The 25,054-nt window shown below is 36.4% G+C and overlaps 1 protein-coding gene across 1 annotated transcript in view; it reads right to left on the reverse strand.

Moving 5' to 3' along the window:
• FER (FER tyrosine kinase) overlaps window positions 1-18,739 on the reverse strand; it is a 127,523-nt gene extending 108,784 nt beyond the window's left edge. Inside the window, exons 1-3 of the mRNA XM_070935734.1 lie at window positions 18,719-18,739; window positions 4,603-4,702; window positions 1,464-1,733 (exon numbers count right to left, since the gene is read on the reverse strand). Of these exons, the coding sequence (XP_070791835.1) occupies window positions 1,464-1,670 (207 nt within the window). The 5' untranslated portion in view covers window positions 1,671-1,733; window positions 4,603-4,702; window positions 18,719-18,739. The remainder of the gene's footprint in view (window positions 1-1,463; window positions 1,734-4,602; window positions 4,703-18,718) is intronic.
• Window positions 18,740-25,054: the final 6,315 nt, after the last annotated feature.

The following is a 25,054-nucleotide window of genomic DNA, read 5'->3' on the forward strand; positions in this document are numbered from 1 at the left end:
AACAGAAGGTGGAGGTGCGCAAGGTCTCTAACATCCACCAGCTCCGTGTCGTCGTCATGGAGTAGTGGAAGAGGACTCCAGTGGCAACCTGTGAAGCTCTGGTAAACTTTATGCCTACGAGGGTTAAGGCAGTGCTGGAAAATAATGGTGACCACACAAAATATTGACACCTTGGGCCCAATTTGGACATTATCACTTAGGGGTGTACTCACTTTTGTTGCCAACAGTTTAGGTATTAATGGTGTTAATTGCATGTGTTGCGTTATTTTAAGGGGACAGCACATTTACACTGTTATACAAGTGTATCCTCACTACTTTACATTGTAGCCAAGTGTCATTTCTTCAGTGTTGTCACATGAAAAGATATACTTAAATATTTACAAAATGTGAAGGGGTGTACTCACTTCTGTGATATACTGTATATGTTACATAATATTGGTATCATATGTATTTAGAATGGAATTCTCTAAATCCTCTAAGTTTTATTTCTTTTAAGTAATTTTAGCTCATAAAATAATTCGCATATGAAAAGTAGTGATCAGAATAATAAGTAAAATCTGAAAATTCCAATTCATTTTTAAGACTGCCTCTCCAAAACAGTTAAAGAGAAAAGGCAAATAAGATGTTCTAAATAAATTGTCATTCTTGCTGGCTACCTGCATACTCTTCCCTGCCCAGCAGCAGTCTCTTACCTCCTGCCAGCTTGCTTGCAAGCCACTTGGGATTTACTTAATGACCCAAGATCCTTGGTTAGCAATGGCAATGGGGAAATGCAAGGATTGCTGTTGCTAAGCAATGCAGTCACACAATGTCACATTTTACAACTGCGTCACTTAGGAACAGAAGTTCTGGTTCTCATTGCCATAACTAAGCAAAGACTATCTGTATAGCCTTGTTAGATGCATTTCAAGTTCCAGCTGTCCCACAATCACAAGATTGTGATCTGTGCATTTGAATGCAAAGTCAATGGAGAGACTGGGCAAGAGTCACAAATGGCAAAATGTTATGTCCTTGCTTAACAACTGCAGTGATTTAATGATGGCAATGAGTGCTGCAATTATTGTTGTTAAACAAATGTCATTCTTTACATCTGCATCACTTAGCAACAGAATTCTAATTGTTATCGTTAAGCAAGGAGTACTTGAAACATAAATTTTTAGGCCAGAATGGAAGCATATGATTTACCCCAAAAATCCACAAAGAAATTCTCAAACACAAAACAAATCACATCCCATACAGAAAACATACACCGAGCCATTAAGTAGTTTAGCATCAAGATAAACAATCAAATTATGTTTATTCAAGTCTACAGAATTCAGCAGAAACCAAGAAATTGTATCCTTACAGCTGCAGTCTTAAAATCATTCTGTGTGTTTATCACAATGTTTGTAAATTTGTAGATTATCAGTTTTCTAAAGTTTACTCACTTTAAATTTAAATTAAATTTCATTACATTTACTTACCTTTGCTACACTACTGACATAATCCAATTGTGACGTACTCTCTTTATCAACTTGATTGCAAAGGTTCTGTAAAGTGGATGCGTATTCTTTGTCACTTTTTATTCTCATGGCCATAAATTTCTTCACTGTTTCCAATAGCCGTAACTCCCAATCTTGCAGTTTTAACAAAGCTTCATGAGAATACTTCAGGTCATTTCCAAACCCCATCTTTTTTCTTAAGGCACTAGATTTATCAAGGGCCACTAGTAAAAATTATTTTTGCCAGCACATCTGTAAACATCACAAAATAATAACAAAGGGCTATTATTATCATCTTAGGTCACACAGTCAACCAGATATTTATACCATTATTATTTACACACACACACACATCACACACACACAGAAACAAACATACTTAATATTCCTGTGTCCTGTTTTCCCACAACAATTCTGTGAGGTGAGTTGAGTTGGGTTGGGCTGAGAGAGTGACTCACTAGCCTGAAGTTATTCAGCTGGCTTTCATACCTAAGGGAGGCCTAGAACTCACAGTCCCATTGTAGTCCAGCACTTTAACCACTATACCAAATTGGCTGTATATTTTCTGACATAAACATTCCCAAAGAAGAGCTAAGGACAATTATAGAGAAGAGACAAACATTCCTTTTTTCACTCACAAAGCAACAGAGTGAACTAATGAGGAAGTAAAAAATCAAATCTCTTTATTCATCATTAGATCTGATTGTAGAGGCTTTACAGTGGAGAATCTTTGTATTCTAGGGGCTCAGCAGTTGGTTTACAAGCTGCTTTAATACATAATATAGTTTCCTTAACAATCATGCAAACAGAGCCAGATAGTACTGTATGTGAATAATAGGCAAACAACTGTTGCTTAATGAATTACAGGTAATTCTTGACTTTCAAAAATTGTTTAACAACAATTTGAAGTTACGACAGACAAAAAAAAGGTATATATGATCTATCCTCAAAGTTATGTCTGTCACAGCTCCCCCCCCCACTTGTAGTCACATGATCACATTTTGGGCTCTTGGCAACTTGTTCGCATTTACCATGGTTGCAGTGTTCCATAATCATATGGAACTTATAGTCAAAATTTGTGACTGTTTTTGCTGATTATTAGCATTTTGCTGGTTTCTGGTAAAAAAAATGCCCATTGGACATGGTGGATTCACTTAACAACCAAATGATTTGCTTAATAACTGCTATGATTAGCTTTACAATTGATGTGAAAATTGTTGTAAAATCAAGCCCAGTCACATGATGCTTCAACTTACAACAACAGCTCCATTGTGGTCATAAGTGGAGGACTATCTGTATAGTTAAAACAACTGTGATTTAGTGTAATATATTAAGCCAACCACTGTTATAAGATGGCATCAGGAAGGGCTCCAGAAAGCAACTAAACCTGAACAAATAAAATATATTTTGAATTGCCTGTAGATTTTTACAAGACAATTTTAGCAAAGATATCATGAAGTTAAGTATATCAGATGCTTCTTAAAAAAAGTTCCTTCTTTTACGGTAACCGATTGGCTTTTTTATAGATCTAGAAGATGAACAAAACTGATTCTGATTTCTCTTCTGACTAGCTAAAAGCAAGCTTTTTGTGCAGTGCTATGGTTTTCCTAACTGTGTGGTGAGAAAAATTCTCAACTTAGAATCCAATATGTCTCTCTGCACAATCAATTCATGACTGAATTCCCCCACATTCAGTAAAATGAATTAAACATAGCATATTAATATATTAAGTATAAAATAGTGTAAAATGACAACTTTCATATAATGTTGTCAAAACCAAAATAAAAATCTCCATCCTATTCATGTCGGAAGCCAGGTTTAAGGCAGTTCCAAGTTGAAAGGATTAGCCAGTGACATCCTTGATTTTTGGAAGATGCTGGGAGGGCTCTTTTAATGTCCCCGTCAAGGAGCTGGAGCAAATGATGGGAACTCACCCCGCCATGCAGCATCCTTCAGGTCTCAAACACAGGCTTACTAACCTCCAAACCAGCATCCTCACCATGTGAGTCATCGCGCTCCTAAAGCTGGTCAAAATTAACGTATAACTGATCTGAAGCCAGATAGCCCAAACTACATGCAAACAAAAGCTTGTTTGCATGTAGTAACTTATTTGCATACAAAACTACAGTCTATTTATTGTGCTAATCTATAAAATTCATTTTGGGGGCTTTTCTCCCTACATTTTTATTAGAACTTGGAACTGAAGATCTGTGGTCAAAATTCTTCTGATTCAGATGAGCTAATTATTTGTAAAGTTGATCTTTCCAATCCTGCTGATTCTCAGACTTTTGCAAATTTCTGAAACAGGTCTGAATTTTGGGGAATTACAAAATACTGCATAGAAGCACCTTTTTATGAGACAAGTTTAAATCATACTATACTTTTCATGGTGCTGGATGGCCATTCTAAAGGTATCCTGTCAGCTCAAAACAATTAGGCACTGAATCCATAAAAATGATATTGTTGCATTGTGATGATTAAAAAGGAATTAAATATTGTTCCAATAATGATTTTGATGGGCAACTTTTAGTTAATAGGTCTCAGATAGACATTACTGTAAAAGATGCAATTTTCTTAAATGTCATTACTGATGTAAGACCATCAATGATAATTTTGACTGTGTATGTGTGTATACACACACACATTATGCAAACACATACCACATGTAATTATTTGACTAATAGTTTTCAATTGAAGACAGATACAATAATGATTGAATTGTAAGTGTATTACGTTATTGTTCAGAACAATGCCAGAATTGCAATTAATAATATTCCTTACTATGCCAATATTTACAATATGTGAGTTATTATTGTTTTATACAGAATAAAGTACTGCTCATAAAAGAATGTTTGTAAGTAGGGGTTGTAAATATCTTTTACTAGCAAGATTCATACATATATGAAGTGATGAAAATACTGAAAGATTTTATAGAACCTAAAGACAGAACTCAAATGAAAAATAGCACTGATGGTCATGACACATCCTAAAAAGCTTTCTGGGGAAGCCACAAATTTATAAATATGTGGGTAAATGCCCCAGACAGAGCATGCTATAAATGTCAATGAAAATCAAATTCTCCAGGTAAATTCGATAACAGAAAAGCAAAATACACACATACCTTTTTTAAAAAAGTATTGTTCTGATAGTCTTTCCTTTCCAATGTTCACACCTCTGGTTTCTGGCTTAGCACTTCCAGATTTTCTGTACTTTATTAAACTCTGAAAAACAAATGTTATATGATTCACTTGACAAATCATACAATGTCACAGGCCTTGAATAGAGAGCCGCATATCGCATATTATGAGATACTGATACATATTGTGAACTACAGGTAGTCCTCGACTTACAACCACAATTGATCCCCAAATTTATGTTGCTAAGGAACATTTGTTAAGTGAGTTTTGCCCGATTTTACTACCTTTCTTGCAACAACCTTCCTTGCCACTTGTTAAGTGAATCACTTAATCACAGTTGTTAAGACAGCTGGTAAGTGAAGCTGGCTCCCCCACAGAGTTTGTTTGTCAGAAAGTCGCAAAAGGTGATCACTTGACCCTGGGACACTGCAACCATCATAAATGTGAACCAGTTGCCAAGCATCTGAATTTTGGTCATGTAACCATGGGAATGCTACAACAGTTGTAAGTATGAAAAACTGTCACAAGTGACTTTTTTCAGTGGTGTTGTAACTTCAAATGGTCACTAAACAAATGGTTTTAAGTCAAGGACTACTGTACCAACTCTATATATCACCAGAAGCATTTACATCTGGGGAATTTATTTCAGGTAGGACATTTACAAATCTTTTAAACTTCTGTACTATATTGCTTTATCTGGGAATCATATCCTTGACCACACCAAATTCTCTGTACCCATTTCTCATCCTGCTGACAATGCTTCCTGGACAAAATTGGTCCAGGAAGCTGGTCAAAACATCTAAGACAGCTAAAGTTCAAAGGAAAGTGTTCAATGTGCAAATGACCAGGCTCAAATTATCCTAATTTGAACACATCGTTCAAAAACCTACTTTTCTTAGGAAGCATAGACTGTAGCGATGGGAAAGATGGAAGGAAAAAGAAAAAGGGGAAAACCAGCAAGGTGAATTATTACAATTGCAGCAATTATAATTACAGCAGCAATAGGTACAGCACTGGAAGATCAAGTTAAGGACATATCATCCAATATTTATCTATATGATCACTAGATGAAGTTGACATTATCACAGTTGACATTGATTTGATAGCACATAATCATTCAATTTTATTAAATTCTATGACAATACTTTTGGGATCTACTCTTTAAAGGCAAAGTCAATAATATTGTACTAAATTTCTACAAAAAAAGAGTCAAAAACGTAAATAAAACTATACCAATGGCATGTGGAAAAATACCAAATGTCCCTATTTGTATAAATAATGCAATACATTATTCCTGAATAAATATAGGGCAATGAGAAAGTATTGAGTATTCACTTTTGTCAATTTTGTTATGTTGCAGCCTGATTCTACAGTTGTTGAAATTTATTTTTCTCATTAATCTAAACTCAGTACCCCATAATGACAAAGTGAAAACAGAATTTTAGAAATGTCTTGTAAATTTATTAAAAAGAAAAAAATGATAAAATCAGGCTGTAACATAACAAAATCGACAAAAGAGGTCTGAATACTTTTTCAATGCGCTGTATTATTAAAACTTAGACTATATCCAAAAATACATTTTATGAAATCATTAAAACTTACTCTTGAATAGACATAAGCAGAACTGTATTACAACAGCACAATGATCTGACTGAAGCAAATGAGTGATGGGTGCCAAGAACCTATTGATTTTCCTTTTTTGAATATGCAGACCTCCAATTTTCTCTTTCTATTTCCCACTTATCATCTAAGGCAGAGTTCCCCAACCTTTCTGGCTTTGTGGACTGGCAGGAAGGGGGAGGGGACGGTTCCATGCAAGTGGCCAGCAAGCACACACATCAGCTCCATTTGCACCAGGAGTGGGTTCTACTTACCTTTACTACTGGTTTGCAATGGGGCCACGTGCACATGCGCAGAAGCTTCTGCACATGCGCAAAAGCTTCCTGATGATGATGGGGTCGGTGGGCGAAGCCTCCCGCCGGTTTTACTACCAGTTCTTGCAAACCGGTCCGAACCGGGGACAACCCACCACTGGTGTGCATGTGCTCACCCACTGCTCACATAAGTGGGAATGTGCATGTGCTTTCCATTTTCTCAGCCCAGTTGCAAACAGCTCACAGCTCATCAGTGGGTCACAGTCCAGAGGTTGGGGACCCCTGACCTATAAGGCTAATATCTTCTGAAATATCAACCTCAGAAAGCAACAGGCTGCTATGGTCCCAAATATTTTGTCATGGCCCTAAAATTATAATATTAAAACTATTTTTGACATTTATATTGAAACCGGGGGGTTTAAAAAGCATAAAAGCATTGCTCCCTTATTTGCAACATGCTGATTTGTAATAGCAAACTTTTAATGTTTTTCAAGATATTATGGCTCCAAAAGCAATTGTTTGGCTTATTTGCTGCACTACCTCACAAGGCTTTCAGGCCTGATTGTTCAAAAATAAAATCCTTAAATTATACTGCTGCATGGAAGACTATAAGGCAGTGCTTCCCAAACCTGAGTAAATTATCAAAAATTGGATAAAAGGTGGGTTGTTTTTTTTTTTTTTTTTTTTTGGTAACAACACAAGAACCTATTATCTATCACTAGAGGGACAATTAAATTAACCAAGTGTATTAAAATATATTCAAAAATCACCCAAGGTATTAGGACAAAACAATGAAATTGCCAATGGTAATTTATTGAAATGACCTAAAGATGATTCAATAATTCTTCTTTTGTTATACAAGTAGTCGAGTTACAACCGTTGGTTCAGCAACTGTTTGAAGCTACAAGAGTGCTGTAGGAAGGGAGTTAGGGTTAGGGAGTTATGACAGGTCTTCGAAATTCAAGCATCTTACCCCATTAAAACAAACCCACTCTACTCCTACCAGCAGAGGAGCCTGCTGCAGATCCAGTCAGTCAAGGAACTCCAACTGGCAGGATCCAGAAGGAAAACCTTTTCTCTGCTGTAGCACGAACCCTTCTGGAACTTCCTCGCCCCTGGGGTGAGGTTTGCCCCTGCCCTTTTATTCTTCCACAAGAGCCTGAAGACCTGGCTCTGCCAGTTGACCTAGGGATCCAACAGGGGAGTTGACACTGGAGGTGACACTGGACTCATTAGCTGAACCCACCTCCCCCCTGCGCTTCCTGCTCCCCCTCCACCCATCTTTTTAAATTTCATATTATTGTACTTCGTTTTTATTGTTTCATTACTTTGCTTTTGTTATGTTTACATTTTTTATCATTTTTTCCCATTTTACTGTTGTAAGCCACTCAGAGTAGCCCTAGAGTGACTTGGGCAGAAAATAAATTTAACAAATAAATAAATCTGATTGTAACTGTTCCCTGTTTACATTTAAAGAAGTTATTGTATTCTGCATATGACTTTTTGCTTTTAATCATTCCTGGTGGCCTGTCCAATTAACAAATATATAAAAATCCAGGATTTATTCTAGCTAAATCTCCTGAACTCTAGTTTTTTCAAAAAGATTTTACCTAGCTCTCTGTTTAAATTATTCTTTCAATTTCTCACCATGTCTTTCTCTAACTTGGAAGCTTCATCTTATCTATTACAAGAGGAAATGAGTAAGAGCTCCTCTGTAAACTAAAAACCAAAATTGTACCTTATTTATCTACCAACAACTCAAGTTTAAAAAGAAAATAAAACTGAACAAAACACTCTAATTGCGATCTAATGAAACAGTTCTTATCACTAAATGTACATGATGAAATCACTGCAGTACTTAGAGGCACAGATTAATGCTGTTTGCAACTGCAAGGGAAAACAGATCACCTTTCCAGATTATTTTTTTTTAACTTTCAGCAGTTGGGTGTGACCTGTAATTAGAAAGATAGTGAAGAAATTTATTTCTCCAACATTTTACTCACTGATGTTGACAAAGTTACTTATAAGACTTGCTTCACAGCAGAACACTTGAGGTACGTAAGCACAGGGGAGACATTTATAGCTTAACCTGTTTAGATTAACACCTGAGACTAAAGCTAAAGAATAAAATAAAAATAAAATAAAAAGTAAAGTAAAGTATAAACTTGAAGTTTATTCAAAAGTAAATACTGTTGTTTTCAATATTATTTATTTTCAAATATTTATAGGTATACAACCATAGATATGAATTCCAAAATATAGTTTTATTGTACATAAAATAAAATTGAAAATAACATTTTCTTATTATTATGGTTGGTCACACAGTCAGCCAGATGCTTAGACTGGATTTGGCATTTTTTATCAGAAGATTTAGAAATTTACAAAGTAGTAAAGAGGAAGAGAGAAATACAATTTCTGAAATCAGGGTAGATTTGATTTAAATCAAGTCATTTAAATAATAATTTTTAAAGAGCAACTGTCATCTCTGTCTTGCAGCAGCTTTTCCTCTGACCCGCTGTTGACTTACAGACAGTCCCATTCACTTTAATGGGATAGCTGGTGAGGCAGCAGTGACACAACAAGGTGAGGGACGTGGCAGGCAGCAGGTGAGTGGATTCCCGCTAACAGGCGCGGCCATGATGGATCAGAAATGACAGGTGCTCTTTAAATGCAAGGACTCGTTCTTGCCGGTAGTTAGAATCTATAATATTATTATTTGCAAACAAAATGAAGGTTTCCTATTTAGCTTGCAGAGCTTGGATTCATTGAATGAGTTTACCAAAAATGTAAATATTGCAGAATATACAGCCTCATACTAGATAATTAAGCTCCATTTCATGCTGAATAAACTACATTATTAATGTATCTTAAATAGAAAACCATATTTAGATTTTTACTTCAAAAACATTTTATTAAAATAAATTTGATAAAAATAAAAATAAATCCAATTTAAATTTTAAAGAATCATCGATTTTTATCCACTGTCTGAAATTCATTTCCCCCCACTCCTCTTGCTAGAATTGTTCCAGCTAATTTTTTTTCTTCTGATTCAGAGACTTTTTTATGCCAGGAAATACAGACATCTTAGTCTGTATTTGGGTGAGCAATGTCAGATCATCTGTTTGGACACGCAAGGGAAGGGAGATGACTTTGAATTTGTTGTCTTCTATTCTAGAGTTGAAAATCATCTGAAGTAGTATTTCAGGAAGAACTATTGATTGCAAGCCTGGGAAAATAAAAATTGAAATAAAATGCTTTTATTTGGAATGGAATACCATGACACACCAAAGACTATTATTCTGAAATAACTGTGACTATTAATAGAGTTGTTGCTAAAGTGAAAAAGTTGTGAAGATACAAATCTAACCAATACGTATTTAATAAATAAGCTTCAATGTACTCGGTAGGAATTATTTCTGGATATATACATACCGGATTGTACCATAATTAATATAATTTGCCTACTCTTCTCCTTTAAAAAAAAAACAGTAGGAAAGATTTCAAGTGGAATGTTCCAAATTCTCTGAAAAGATTGCAAGCTTATTTGTTGAATAATTTTTTGATTACTAAAACAACAAACAAACTAGAAGTCATGGTATTTGTTCTATCCCTTTCTTAACGTTCGACCAAATTTTTTTTGCTGCCGGGCACGTCGAAATGGATAGAACAAATAACAAAACTGCAAATAAAAAAGAACCCAGAAACATTCCTGTTAGGAATCTTTACAAAACCATACCCCAAAGAAATAAAATATTTGATGATACATATTTTAACTGCAGCACGAATAACATATGCAAAAAATTGGAAACAGGAAAAAATCCCAACTGAAGAAGAACTAATAGACAAAATCTTAGAATGCACTGAAATGGACAGATTAACAAAAGAAATTAAAGAAAAAGAAGAGACAGACTATTACAGAATATGGAACAAATGGTATAATTGGCTTAACACCATCAATAAAGAAAAACAAATACAAGAAGAAAAGAACAAAAACGCAAATATGTATATAAATAATTTTTATAGGTATATAATATGAATGGAGAAATATTAAACAGTAAAGATATAATCAAAATATATAGATCTTTATGGGGGAAAGACAAGGAGGGGAAAAAAGAAGAAAAGGAGGAGGGGAAAAAAAGAGTATTAGACTAAGAAAAAGAAATATAAAGTATCAGATGGAAAACCACTATGAAACAATGCTTAAAAAGGATAAGCTATTTATTTATATGTCGTATGTTGTGTAAATGTCTAATTTGTGTTTTAATAAAATGTATAAATTAAAAAAAACTAGAAGTCATGGTATTTATGACAAATCTGCTTAAAAACGTTACACCTACGCAACCTTGAATGACAACAGAAAAGAAAGCATCAATCAAACCTTTGTTATGGTCATAGACCAGCATGGAAGGGTAGAATACAAACAGATAATATTTTAAAAAGCTAATAAAATAAAATACATAAAAGTCAAAAAGATATATCTTATATAAAACACAAATGTAAAAAACTATAAAAAGGAATAAATATATTTTAAAAAACAAATATTAGCACTGTATGCAGCTGACTAAATCTATCGTAATATAAAACACGCAACCCAAGGCACATCTGATGAATTTTGATCACTGTTGCACAGAATCTAGCAATATTGTATGTAGTAGCAGGATTAGTGTCTGCAAGCAGCATGAAAAGTGTAAAATTTTCCTGTGTGCTCTAGGTATTTACTATTTGTGAGATGAGGGTAGTACAAATGTCTCTGTAATACATGCACCAGAGAAGCACAGACTCTCTTGTTTTTGTAAACCCAGAGTCACAGGGTCATTGCCTCTTTAGGTAGGGAATTTTCCTGTATTTGCCTTCAAGGACAATTGAGGGGTGGGCATGACCCTGTGATAGAATGAAAGTCCTGCAGTGGCTAGGTATTCCAAGATTGGTTAAGTATATCATGGGAGAAGCAAATACCTGTTGGATTCACCAGCAATAAAGACTGGAGACCTGGCTAAATCCAATTGGTGCTATACGCTATTTAACAAGAGCTTTGGTGTAGTCATATCCAATGCTGATTAAAAAACCTGAAGAAAAGTCCAAGGATGAGATTTTAGTTGCCACTGTTTTCTTCCATGTGAAATGAAACTCATCCTCTATAGTTCATGGGGCGAAGCCAGGAGGGAAAAGAATAGTTTGAGCCAAAAGTTGAATACCGGTAAACTCTGGCCCCCACTTTTGGGGCTTGAAGGGCTGACCTTCAAAATTTGAAAGGAACAAGTTCTAATGGTGCAAAGTTGGAAAAGGGACCCAACTGGGCACTATAAAGAAGTTGTGTTATTGGTTTAGCTTTGAATAGTTTGATTGCAGCAGGCATGTATGATGACCGAAAATCTTCATCAACACGCTGTAGGTATATAGTGGCCACCTCTTGTCCTGAGGAAGGCAGTTAAGATCCTCTATGCATTTTCAATAAGGTAGTCCCCATGGGATTTCCTGCTGTTAGAAGAAACTAAGTAAATTCAGCTCTGATTAGTACATTTAAATGGATGGGGAATTACTTGAGAATTTAAAAAAAACTAACCTTAAATGGATGGGGAATTACTTGAGAATTCAAAAAAAAAAAAAAAGATAACAACAAACCTGTTTCATCAGGCTGCCCCAAAAAACTGCATGGTTGCAGTCATATGCAACAGACATAATCTTATATCTGAAGAAACTTATTGTATCTGAAAACAGTTTTAAAAAATACTTAAGCTCACTCTTTATTTAGAAAGAAAAGCAGACCATTAATGAGGAAAGGTAATTGGTGTTTTTTTAATCTGAGGACAGAAACTTGGAAGATAAAGGAGAAGAATGTTCATTACTACCTCTAGTCTTCTATCAGAGAAGGCAGAGCTTTCTAGCTCTCAATAATCTTCCCTGATAGTCATCAAAGAAAATAAAATCTAAAGCACAATAGAAAATATTTCTACCTTGCAGCATAAAATTTACCCCATTCTCTGGGCTCATTTGAATGATTTTGTAGAAAGCAATGGGCCCAATTAGCCAAATCTTCTTTATTATGCCAGTGAAAGTAGTCCAAGGGGTAGGCAGAAATGCTACTTTGTTGAGTTGCTATCTGCATAATCATTGAGAGCATTACAAGAGAGTCCTACCAATATGCTAGTAAGAATTCTATTAATCTACCTGTCGATCTTTTATCATACTGAGGTACTCTCATTGTGTTCTTTTTCATTGTTTGTTGTTCTGTTTTATTTCTGTTCTGTTCACACTCTTTTCATTTCTTTCTTTATATTGCTGTAAGCAATATAAGTTCCACAGCAAGTAGTTCCACAGTCAGATAGGTAGCAAAAAAAATTAACAAATAATAATAATCTGTGATATTCAAATCTAAGAAAGCTTTCAGTTCTTCTGAATACACCTAGATTCAATAATGGGGAAAAATCACAGCTGAAATCAAATCCAGACAATATTCTGGATTGTATTAATGGGTCTGTATTCTCCTTGAATGACATCCGAAGCCTAGGAGTGCTCCTTTTTTTTCCATCTCTTAGATTCTTAGGAGCAACTAAGGTCAAGAATATATTTTCACTGTTATTTAACAATAATTTTTGTGCTGCTTACTCACTAGAAAAAAAAATCAATGTCATACAATCTCTTATACTGCTATCAATTTACGAACCATCCATCCTAAAAGCCCTACAAAAGTGACACACAACACAATTATGTCTTGCATATCAACTGCAATTGTTCTTAATTTGATCACTTTGACATCAGTAGCTCAACTTTTCAGTTTCACTGTTGCAGCATGTTTAATGTAGAGCTTCCAAACAGCTTTTGAAAGTAATCCGAGTTGATGAAAATGTAGCAAATAGGTTGTTATTCAGAATCCCATTATGTCCATATTAAAAGATTTGAATTAGTAGCCCTCTGCTTTCCAGATATATTCAGTGTAGTGTTAACTTTCATAGTTTAAGCAGTCTAGAGTTTGATTATTTAGAGATACATCAATATTTACAGAAGAAACTCTTTTGAAAATGCTTCTGCTTTCAAATTAAGAACCCATATTTCCCACAATTTTCAAATTTCTTCACAGTTTCTTATATTGGTACTTATATCACATTTCTGAGTATTTAAATTCATTAACACTTGTGTTAATGAACCAGAGGTGAGAAGGCTGTAACTTTTAAGAAACATATTTAGGTCATGTTATCATATTCTGACTCAACAAGCCAATATGAATTGTTATAGTCTATATGCTACTAAAACTCTTGCATTTGTAACATTTGAGTACCTCAAATGAGCTACTTACAGAATGTTGGGACCCATTACTATGGAGGGAATGACATTTGGGAAAGTTGCAACAGCTATCGCTACAGTGCCATTACCGTGCTGCTGAGGTCACATAATCTTCATTTTCAATGTTTCCAGACATTAGTACAATCCCTTGCTTACTTTCTTCCCCACCTAGCAGCAGCCACATATCTACCTGCTTTGAAGAGAAAGGAAGGAGAGAAGGGAGGAAGGAAAATTGCTGCCATTCAATGACAGCTTCCCACAGTGGGAATTCAATGGGGAAGCCAACAGGAAGACAGAAGTTGCTCCCGCTTCCCCTGATTATTTTGCCTGCCTATGGTTACTCTGTCTGTTTATGTAAGGAAATCTCTGAAAAAGTGATCTAATCTAGACAACCCATGTGTTGTCTAGTCTGTAATTAAAATCCAGAAGTATTTGGTTAACAATTTCTCTAATTAGCTAATTTTCTCATTTTGCCTTAACCAATAATTTCCAGCAAAAAAACCAAGTATAGCCTCAAACAACTTAATGCTAAAATGGGAAGAGAAGATGCACTCAGAAAAAATGTGCTCCTTTCTTAGCTTAACTTCCTAAACTACCTCAGAGATTTCAGTGGTGCATATTACATAATCAGAATAACAAGAGCCAAGTCAAGTGTCTGTGTATATTTTTACTTACTTAAAAGTAAATGGCTTGCTTTCATACCTTCCTATAATGGTGTATTCAATCACTGAGACAAACTGATATCATGATGACATTTACTTATATTAGTCTATGAAATTCGTATACTAGAGTGTATAATTTATGGAAAAGCTATCAGCCCAATTGCAATGATGGCTTATTCAACCCATTACATGGGTTAATACACTGTGGCTTAATACAGCTTGTAACACCTCACCCCACCCCCATGTTAAGATTAAACGGTTCTTCAAATACGTTTTCTCAGGCTCCAAACAACTTAACTGTATTATGACTTAACATAGTACAATAGGGAAATATGTTGGAAGGCACTAAGCTAACTTACGAAAGAGACTTCAGTTACCAAACTATCAATTTAGAGAAAAGCATAGGTGGCATTTCTCAGAACTCAGGCAAAAAAAGATCTTTCACTTTCCATGAATTGTTTGCCTTCCCTGGTCTATTTTCAAGATTCTTTGATAGGTTTGACAGTGATCGAAAGATGTATTTTTCCTAAAGATCTGAAACCAGAATATAAATTCTGTTGCTAAACAAAGCAAATTAAAATGCATGATTTCTCACAACAGTAATTATCACCTTAATTACTGAGCATATAAAATTCAGAAAGCAATTCTATCCTCTGCCAATTTAGCATTTGTGGTTCCATTACCTACCACTGAAAGCATATAATGTACAACCTTTGAGATACCTAACTTGGCTCCATGTAAGTACATGTAGAACCACTAACACATTTGTGGATTTAAAATTAGGTGTTCCAATTAAATAGAAGTCAAGCAAATGAAGACTGAATTGACAATTGCTCAGTTAGGTTTATAAGACAGTCATTATCTAGTTCTAACCCCTTTTTTGAATCCCTCGAGTTACATTAAAAACACAGTAAGTTTTCAAAAATATTCTAAAATCATGACATAACCCTTGTGAAAGGCTTTGTTGCACATCTAAAACTAAATTTCATGTGAATGATGGTAAACATAAACATCAGCTGTGAAGCTCAATTAATGGTGCAGGGAAATGACCATTTCTAACATGTATAGGAAATGAAGATACAGGTAGTCCTTGAGTTATGACAGAAATTAGTTCCAAAATGTTCATTCCTAAGCAATGCGGGCTGTAACGTGCAATGTCACATGATTGCATTACTTAGTGAGAACAATCCCTGCATTCTCCATTGCCACTGTTAAGTGTGGATTGTGGGATATTTTTTGAGCGCCTCTTTGTAACTTTCTGCCAGCTTCCCACAAGCAAAGTCAGACTCAAGTCCTAAGCGGTTCACAAGCAGGCTGATAGCAGGTGATTGCTGCTGTATGTGGAGGAAGGAAGTGAGTGCAAAAGTGACTGGGATGGTGTGACATGAACATGGCAGGGCTTGGAGTGGCTGCTGCTGGAAGTGCAAGTAGCAGAAGCATGGTGCAGGCACAGCAGGGCTTAGAGTGGCTGCTGCCAGTTGGGAAAGATAACAAGGAGATTCACGGATCACCAGAGAGGTGCAGTGAAAGTGCAGTGGTGCTATTGTAGTATGCGCAAGTGCCTGGGGAAGTGCAGGAAAAGTGAAGAGAGCTTGGAGAAGGTTCGCAGGCAGGAGAGACTTAAGTAACTTGCAATCTCCCCTGCTAGCTTTCCCATTGACTTTGCTTGTGGGAAACTAGCAGGGAAGGTTGGAAATCATGATCACTTGATTGTTGAACATTGCAACCACTGTATTTGTGAGCCTGTTGCCAAGAGATCACTATGTCACCGGTCACAACCACCACTTGTTCAGCATCATAACTTTGAACTGTTGCTGAACAAGTGGTCGTTAACCAGGGACTACCTTGGAAAGTAGAACAACTAAAGTTAAACTCATACAGAGCCAAGGAAAGACTCATCATTAAAGTGCATATGAGTTTACAGTATACAAAACAAATGGGAATAAATTTTGCAATATTTTGAGTAAGTTTTAGGATAAGGAAAAGAAATATGTTTAAAAAGAATAAAATCCCTTAGATTTTGATATTACATTCCTGATTTAACTCTTAATTATATTCCCATATGATTATACACCTGGATCAACTACACATACAAGTTTGCACAATTCAGTAATTTAAGGTTTAAGGTTGTAATGTACAAACATATTTCTATAATCTAAGAAATCCCATTTAGGTGCTAAAACAGGCTGATTATGATAAGGAATGACATTTTAAATAAAATTGCCAACAAAAGCCCACTTTTTTGTATTATGGTTTTCTTCTAAGATTCTTATGGAATTTCTGCAAAATTCCAAACATTAAAATGTACAAAGGTATCCAATCAACAATCATCCCATTTAACTCAATGTCGTATTCATGGATGGAGTTTCAGACATCAGTTCTACTAGACTTCATAAAATTGCTAGGGACTGAAGTGAAAGCTTTTATAACACAACATTTACTTATCAATTGACTCTAATCTCATGCAGTGAAAAATTATTCTACACTTTTCCATGAAGCCAATAAAAGATTCAATATTTATTCCTCCAAACTCTAATAAGTAAAAAATGTATTGCTGTAATAAAATATATATCTTAACAATTAAGAGACTGTCATAATGAAGAGATTATTTAGGGTCATGCAGCTGCTTTTTCTGGAATCAGATGTTTGACTTCCACAGCTGCAGGACACTTCCAGAAAACACACATTTAAGGACTCATGCAATTTAAAGTAGAATTTCCCTTCCTCCCTTATTCTTGTATGGGTAATAGTACCAACACATTAAGCTTCATGGATAATTGACAGCTCCCAATAGCTGATACTCTTACATCTATTCACTCAATTTATAAAATTCAACCATTAAGAAGTAATGTTTCTGCTAGGCCAAGTATTGAAATATGAACTGTAAGCCTCTTTCCTTCAATATATAATGGCCTCTTGGGGAAACATGAAAAATTTGGCTTTTTAAATAATTCCAAGCTTCTACTATTATACACAAGCAGAAGTACTGTAATTTAATACAGCTTTCGTGTAAATTCATAATGCACACATGGATTTTCTTTCGTATTCCCCCTCTCCCCCCAAACTAGATCTCAATTGCATCCTTGCCAAGTGAAACAGTTGGAGCAAATAAAGCAACTTTTACATATACACATTATATTTATATAAATATTATATAAAATAACCTTCATGAGAAGGGATGGCTCTACTTCCTTCAAACCTTCTAATTTTCAGTGGGCCAAACTGTGACTAGGGAAAAGGAATCCCAGTCTCTTCATACAGACAGAACAGAACAGAACAGAACAGAATGACAAGAGTTGGAGGGAACCTTGGAGGTCTTCTAGTCCAACCCCCTGCTCAGGCAGGAAACCGTACACCACTTCAGACAAATGTTTATCCAATATCTTCTTTAAAATTTCCAATATTGGGAGCATTCACAACTTCTGCAGGCAAGTTGTTCCACTGATTAATTGTTCTAACTGTCAGGAAATTTCTCCTTAGTTCTAAGTTGCTTCTCTCCTTGATTAGTTTCCACCCATTGCTTCTTGTTCTACCCTCAGGTGCTTTGGGGAATAGCTTGACTCCCTCTTCTTTGTGGCAGCCCCTGAGATATTGGAACACTGCGATCATGTCTCCCCTAGTCCTTCTTTTCATCAGACTAGACATACCCAGTTCCGCTCTTTATGTGTTTGAACCTCCAGTCCCCAGACTGTGGATCTTGCCATCAACAGCAGCTTTAAAGTGTTCAGTGTTATGCCCAAAGCCAACCATGGTGGGTAACGACAAGCAGGGAAACCAGACATCAGCAAAAGGACAAGAGACGGCGAGGAAGCTCCGAAGCCTGAGCAAGTCGAAAGCCCGAAAGCTCCATCTCAAGCAAATCCAAGCCCCGTCCCTATCACCTCACTTCCGAAGTGACCTGGTCGAGGAACCGGGGACGACTGGGCGGAAGAGGAGAACCACCGACCCAGGGAACGCCAGACCGCCTCCCACTCCTCCCAAGATGCCCGGGGTGGGGGTGAGGGGGGTTGTCCACGACTGGGCAGCAGCCGGCTGCCCAAAGGAGACCCGTTGCTGGTCGCCACAGCAGCAGCGCCTCCCTTTTGCCTCGCTTCCTTCCTTTATCCTCGAAAGCGATCCCGGCGCCGCCCCCGCCCACTCGTCCGGCCTAGGCGCCGCACCCCTCCCAAGCCTTGGCACCCTTCGAAGGGGCCCCTGCTGCGCACCCTTCCTCCGCCCGGCTTTGGCCAAGCACAAAGCCCCACCGGCGGCACCAACAGACCCCGAGCGCAACATTCACCTACCTGACAAACTGAGCCCCCTCCACCACAATACGCCTGCCACCCGCCCCGCCTATGTCACGGGCGGCCGCCGCAGCGAATCCTCGCTTGCTTCTCCCGCCGCCGACAACCAATCGCTTTCCAAAGCAGGTCACCCGCCGAGAGCCAATCCGCACGCCATCCAGCCCTCTCCGGCGAGAGGAGAGGCAGCTGGAGAGGGTGCGCCAATGAACGGAGGAGAAAGTGGTGGTCTCCAGCTTCAGAGCGGAAAGGCTATTGGCTGAATCGCGTGGGGGGGCGGGCCAACGAGTGGGGGGGGCGGGGCGGGGGTTTGATTTGATTTCCTCTCCTCGAGTAAGGAGAAATGGGTTTAGATTACAGGGGTCTCCAACCTTGGCAATTTTAAGACCTGTGGACTTCAATTCCCAGAATTCCTCAGCCAGCAAAGCAAAGCTGGCTGAGGAATTCTGGGAGTTGAAGTCCACAGGTCTTAAAGTTGCCAAGATTGGAGACCCTTGGTTTAGTAGCACAACGAGGAAAACTGGTGGGACGTGGGGGGCAGATGGACGGATACTGGAATGTATCGGTCTTCCTGCTAGAGCCCTGATGATGTAGGAAACTGGACATTTTGGGTGTAGCTCATCAGTGGATTTTCTTCTAGAGTTTGAGATATACTGAACGAGCCTTATCTGAATTCAGCGGGAGCCCCTTTGTGTCTCATAAAAAATGCGCTGAAGATTTTGGCTTAATCTTTCAAAAAGCCCTCGTAGGCTGGAATGGGTTGTTCTGTTGTTTCAGAGGCATGCAATTGAAAAAGACTATTTCTAAGGTTCGGGTTCCTTTTGATATATTCTTTTTCATTTGGGAAAATCTTTAAAACCCAATTTATTGGGCACAAGTTTGGAGTTCAACAGTATATTAAATAACAGTAGCAGAGTGCTTGTATTTTTAAGCATCTGGAGTTGGGATAAAATGTTCAGACATCAGAGGAAAGGAAGATTGCTTTGTGTCAATGGTTGTTTGAGTTTGACAAACAAATGACTTTCTCATTTTGTCACAAGATTTCAGTTGTCATTACTTTAGAGGGGTTTTTTTTTTAGATTCTATGGTTAAAAAATCCTATTTGATTTCTTGCTTAGCTACTCACATTCTTTCTAATCCCTTTTGTTTTTGTGGATGCATCTTTAATACACGTATTAAATTGACAAATTTTAGCTTCCCAGCCAATTAACTTTCTTGAGTTCTTAATATTTTCACTTTAGCCAACTTGCTTCAATTTAAACTTTTAAAATAATTTCTTTGTGTCAAAATCATTGAGTCTAAGTCATCATCACTGGAAATTGATGGTTTACTTTTTAACTCTGGGCATTGTAACAAATGATTTCTCTGAACTAGATGGGACTTTATTTAAAAGTAGACTAGGTATTTGAAATGATAAAATGGTTTTTTTTATTTACCTACCAAGGTCATCCTTTTTACTGATGGCTGGAGATCAAGCAATTGTTTTCCAACCATCATCACCAGCTTATGGAATTGATAAAACCATATATGTGGGTGTATATGATGACACATCAACTATTACAGACACGGAAATAAACTCCATCTGTAAACCATTCAAAAAAGAAAATATCCAAAGGGTCAAAGAAAGGGACAGATATCCTTAAATACACGCTTCCTCATGATACACATATTAACCAACATAACATTCAGATAAGTAGGAACCAGCACCACATCAATAGGAACAGTAAAACAATAAAAATACCACATTTAGAAATAATCAAACAATACAGGTAGTTCTTAACTTACAACAGTTCATTTAGTGACCATTCAAAGTTACAATAGAACTGAAAAAAGTAACATGACCATTTTTCACATTTATGACTGTTGCAGAATCCCTGTAGTCACATGATCAAAATTTAGATGCTTGGCAACTGACTCTTATTTATGACAGTTGCAGTGTCCCAGGGTCATGTGATCACCTTTGCAACCTAACAAGCAAAGTCAATGGGGAAACCAGATTCACCTAACAACCATGTAACTGACTTAACAACTGCAGTGGTTCACTTAACCATTGTGGCAAGAAAGGTTATAAAATGGAGTAAAACTCACTTAACAAATGTTTCATTTAGCAACAGAAATTTTGGATTCAATTGTGGTCATAAGTCAAGGACTACTTGTACATCAATTAAGTCAAGAAGGACAATAAATAGGCAGCCAGAAAACTTTACTTCGCCATGCATTGAAGATATTACCTACAGCAAACTTGAAGAACACCAAGAAGCCAGCTGGATATGATATTTTCAAGTTGTAGTACCCCTTCAAAAACCTAGAAAAACCACTTAATTAAAGATGAGAGCTGCACAAATTTGTAAACCTCAGATAACTATGACTGAAAGTTCTTCATCATTTTAAAACTATTTTTTTAAAGACTACATTATCTGCTACTCCATCTGCCTTATGATTAAGACTATTTGGTATCTATAAATTACCAGTTTCATTATTCTGTCATCTTGTAAAAAAAAAAAATTCCCGGTACTTTCGTGAGAATACTGACAATTCTAATATCCTGCCCATTTTATTTAATGCTTCCCCAAAACAATTTCCATAAAGAGAGGACTTTGAAAAACCAGCTGAAGACTATAATGTAAATATCTATTTAATGACCTTTCCTGCTCAGAATAATCAAGGACTTAAGATAAATTTTGTTTCTCCAAATCTTACTGCTACCTTCTTTTTGTGTTCATTGTTCAATATGTGCTTCACCACTCTTCTTCAGTTTTGATTCCCCGCCCCCGCTTTGTTATGTTAATTTCCCAGGTCCATCTTGTCATATCAGTCAGGTAGAATTAATCCTCTTGCTTGGAAAAAGCTGAAAAGATCACTACTTTACATTCCATTATTCGAAAGAAAAAAACCCTTGCTATGAGAATAATGTGAACTTTTAAAGACAATTATATGCCTGAAAGTTGAATATAAATATAAGATGGGGAATACCTGATTGTCACTTCTGCAAGATAGTAAAGCAAATATTAAATTCCACCATAATATAATCACATGGATATATTAAAGATACACATGGCAGTAACTCAAAAAATATTAATTAAAAAAATGATTCTTTTAAGAATGAACCATAAAAAGCTTATTAATAGCAATACATATAATTCCCAAAATAGCAAAAAGAGGAATCTTTAGAGTGCTTAGTTAAGGGATATCAAACTTTGTCACTCCTTACACATCTGAGCCAGTATATTATTAGAATATATGTTTCTAGTATGAAGATAAGAATTTTGGTTCATACCTACCGGCAAGATACACAAAATGTGTCTATCCAAAATAAGAGCAAACTTGAAATAGGTACATAACATCTAAGAATCTGATCTTCTGCTTTTCAGATTCCAACCACAAATGCATGATAAGAAGGTGAGAAGGTATTTCTTCTGGTTCAGATAAAGGGAAGGAGTGTGTGGATTACATATGTTGTGTGCAGAAGTGGACTAACTGGTGACCAAAATAATTTTGCTGCAAATTGCCAAAATACTATTCATCTATAAATCTAAATTCATTTGATGTTTTGAAGGACTTAATTAATTACAAAATTCAGAAATAATTCTGATTTATTAGATTTTATTTTAGGTTTCATTCACTTTCTATTAATTTAGATAGTTTCACTGAGCCACCTACTAGGCAAATTATGAAACACTTTAATGAGTCAAAACTGTACCTCAGTAATTCCTTCCAGAAGTTTTTGACATATTTTCAAGGTTGGGTTTTTAATTATTCTCAGATGAAAGATCCTGGTGGCCATAAAGAGCTCATAATGAAATTTGTATCAAGAAGATAGAGATAAAGAATAATGAAGGCAGCTTTATGTAACCACAGTGTTACAGAAATATTAAGGCACCTAAGGAATAACAAAGATGCAGGGGTGAAATTCAGCAGGTTCTGGAGAACCAGTAGTGGAAATTTTGAGTAGTTTGGAGAACTGGCAACTACCACCTCTGGCTGGCCCCAGAGTGGGGTAGGAATGGAGATTTTGCAATATCCTTCCCCAAGGAATGAGGAGGGAATGGGGATTTTGCAGTATCCTTCCCCTGCCATGCCCACCAAGCCACGCCCACCAAGCCATGCCCACAGAACCGGTAGTAAAAAAATTTGAATTTCACCACTGCAAAGATGTCATAAGCAGTAAAACTATAAGTAGTAGTGCCTAAAGGTTCAAATTCTTGGAAAATGGAACATTTGCCTTGAAAATTACCTTTTTTAATTTATGCTTCCTATAAGTGAATTGTGCTTTCACACAATATTTTTGAAATGAAAAATAACTTATCAGAAAAATATCAAGATCACCAAACAAGGCTGCTTCTTGGGATCTACCAACTGATTGTTTATGTCATTTCAATTCAGCTGAAACTTGGTTCCTAATTTCCATCCTATGTTAGGCTGACAGCCTAAAGCTGAATTAATCTTTAAAGAGTAGAAAAATTTTAGCATTTTTAAAAATTATTCTGGAGGTGGAATGTTATACTTTCCGATCAAGATTTTTAAAAGAATTATAGGAGCAAGAAGTCCATTTTTTTTATTTATTTATTTTTTTTTTTAATTTATATGCTACCCTTCTCCGGAGACTCAGGGCGGCTTACAATGCATTAAGCGATAGCCTTCATACTTTTGTATATTTATACAAAGTCAGCTTATTGCCCCCACAATCTGGGTCCTCATTTTACCTACCTTTGAAAGGATGGAAGGCTGAGTCAACCTTGAGCCTGGTGAGATTTGAACTTGCAGTAATTGCAAGCAGCAGATGTTAATAACAGTGCTTTAGTCCACTGTACTACAAGTCCATTGATTGTGCAATATAGGCTGACCACTCTCAGAATACTCTCTGAGAATGAAGTGGCAAGACTTAAAGCAAATATATAAACAAACAAACAAATAAAATGAGGTCAATCTACATTTTGCCAGTTTCTGGCTATTTCATAAATAACTATAAAACACACACATCTCTGAATATTCTTTGAATGTGCCCATCTGCATCTGAAAATTGTTCTATAGTTCTCCTTCCACCCCATTTCACTTCTTTTCCTACAAAGAATGAATGTACTGCAATATTGTGTTTCAGGAAGCAAATATACATATTACATCAAGTTATAGAACAGAAGAAAAGAAAAAAAAAGGATTTGTTTCTTCATTTGTCCTCTAGTTACAGTCATTCCATTAACATACTTTAAATATTATAGATGCATTACTTTCAAACCTGGAAGCAAAACTACAAAACTATTGTATTTTAGGGGGTTTTGTTTTTATTGTTTAATTAACCATTTATTGTTATTTATTAGATTTTTAAGGCTGCCTAATTCCAAAAAGTCTCTGGGCATCTTACAATATATAAAATGCATGAAGTTAAAAAAAAAAAAAACTTATACAGTAAATCATACAACTGCCAGGTTTATAAAAAGGATCCCCTAACATTCAGAAAAAATAACAGAACTAGATCTTAAGGACTTCTAAAACACGAGGCGAATGGGAGCCACGTATCTCTCTGGGGGGATACTGTTCCAGAGGGCAGGGTCTGCTGCAAAAGCCCAGAAGATGTCAACAATTAATTTATGCCTAAGGAGATTCTCAGTCATCCAGGTCATTGTTGTCCCAAAGGTGATTTTTCAAGAGGCAGCTGGGCTTTCTTGTTTTTCTTTGAAGACCTTTCGCTTCAAGAAGAAAAACAAGAAAGTCCAGTTGCTTCTTGAAAAAGCACCTTTGGGACAACAATTATGTCAGATGTAAATGCCTTATTCTCTAATGTGTAAATAACGTATATATGGAACATCAGGGGTTAACTTATTCTTTGGACTTTAATGTATTCATAATTTACCACTCCCATTCCTGGCTCCACCCCTTGTATATATAAGGAGCCATCCTCCCCATTTTTCCTTGCTTCTATCTTGAATATTCAGCGAATATAGAATGCCTATTATGATTAAAGAGAAATATATTTGAATCTCTAACTTCTATTATCTTTATTGAGTCTGATCCTGAAAATATTGCAACAAGCTGGTAGCAGAGGATGGTTAATTGACTCAATAAGTAATTAAAAATGTCCAAGAAAGATAGGCCCAACACCAGGGCCTACAGCAAAGAAATAGAAACTGATCAAGAGACGATCAACGAATCCACTAATGCGATCTCGAGAGAATCCGAAGAATACACCACTGAAGAAGAAGAACTGATGAGTGAAAATAACGACCAGGAAGAAATCGAGATAGAAAATAACGAACTCAGGTCAGAGATATTAAAGATACTAAAAAGCCAAAAGAATGATGAAAGCCTCATCGCGGACCTCCAGGAGATGCTGAGAAACAGCGG

The sequence above is a fragment of the Pituophis catenifer genome, unplaced genomic scaffold (genome assembly GCF_029215685.1).
Source record: "Pituophis catenifer annectens isolate HBS135680 unplaced genomic scaffold, rPitCat1.0.hap2 SCAF_2, whole genome shotgun sequence".
Classification (NCBI taxonomy): Eukaryota; Metazoa; Chordata; class Lepidosauria; order Squamata; family Colubridae; genus Pituophis; species Pituophis catenifer.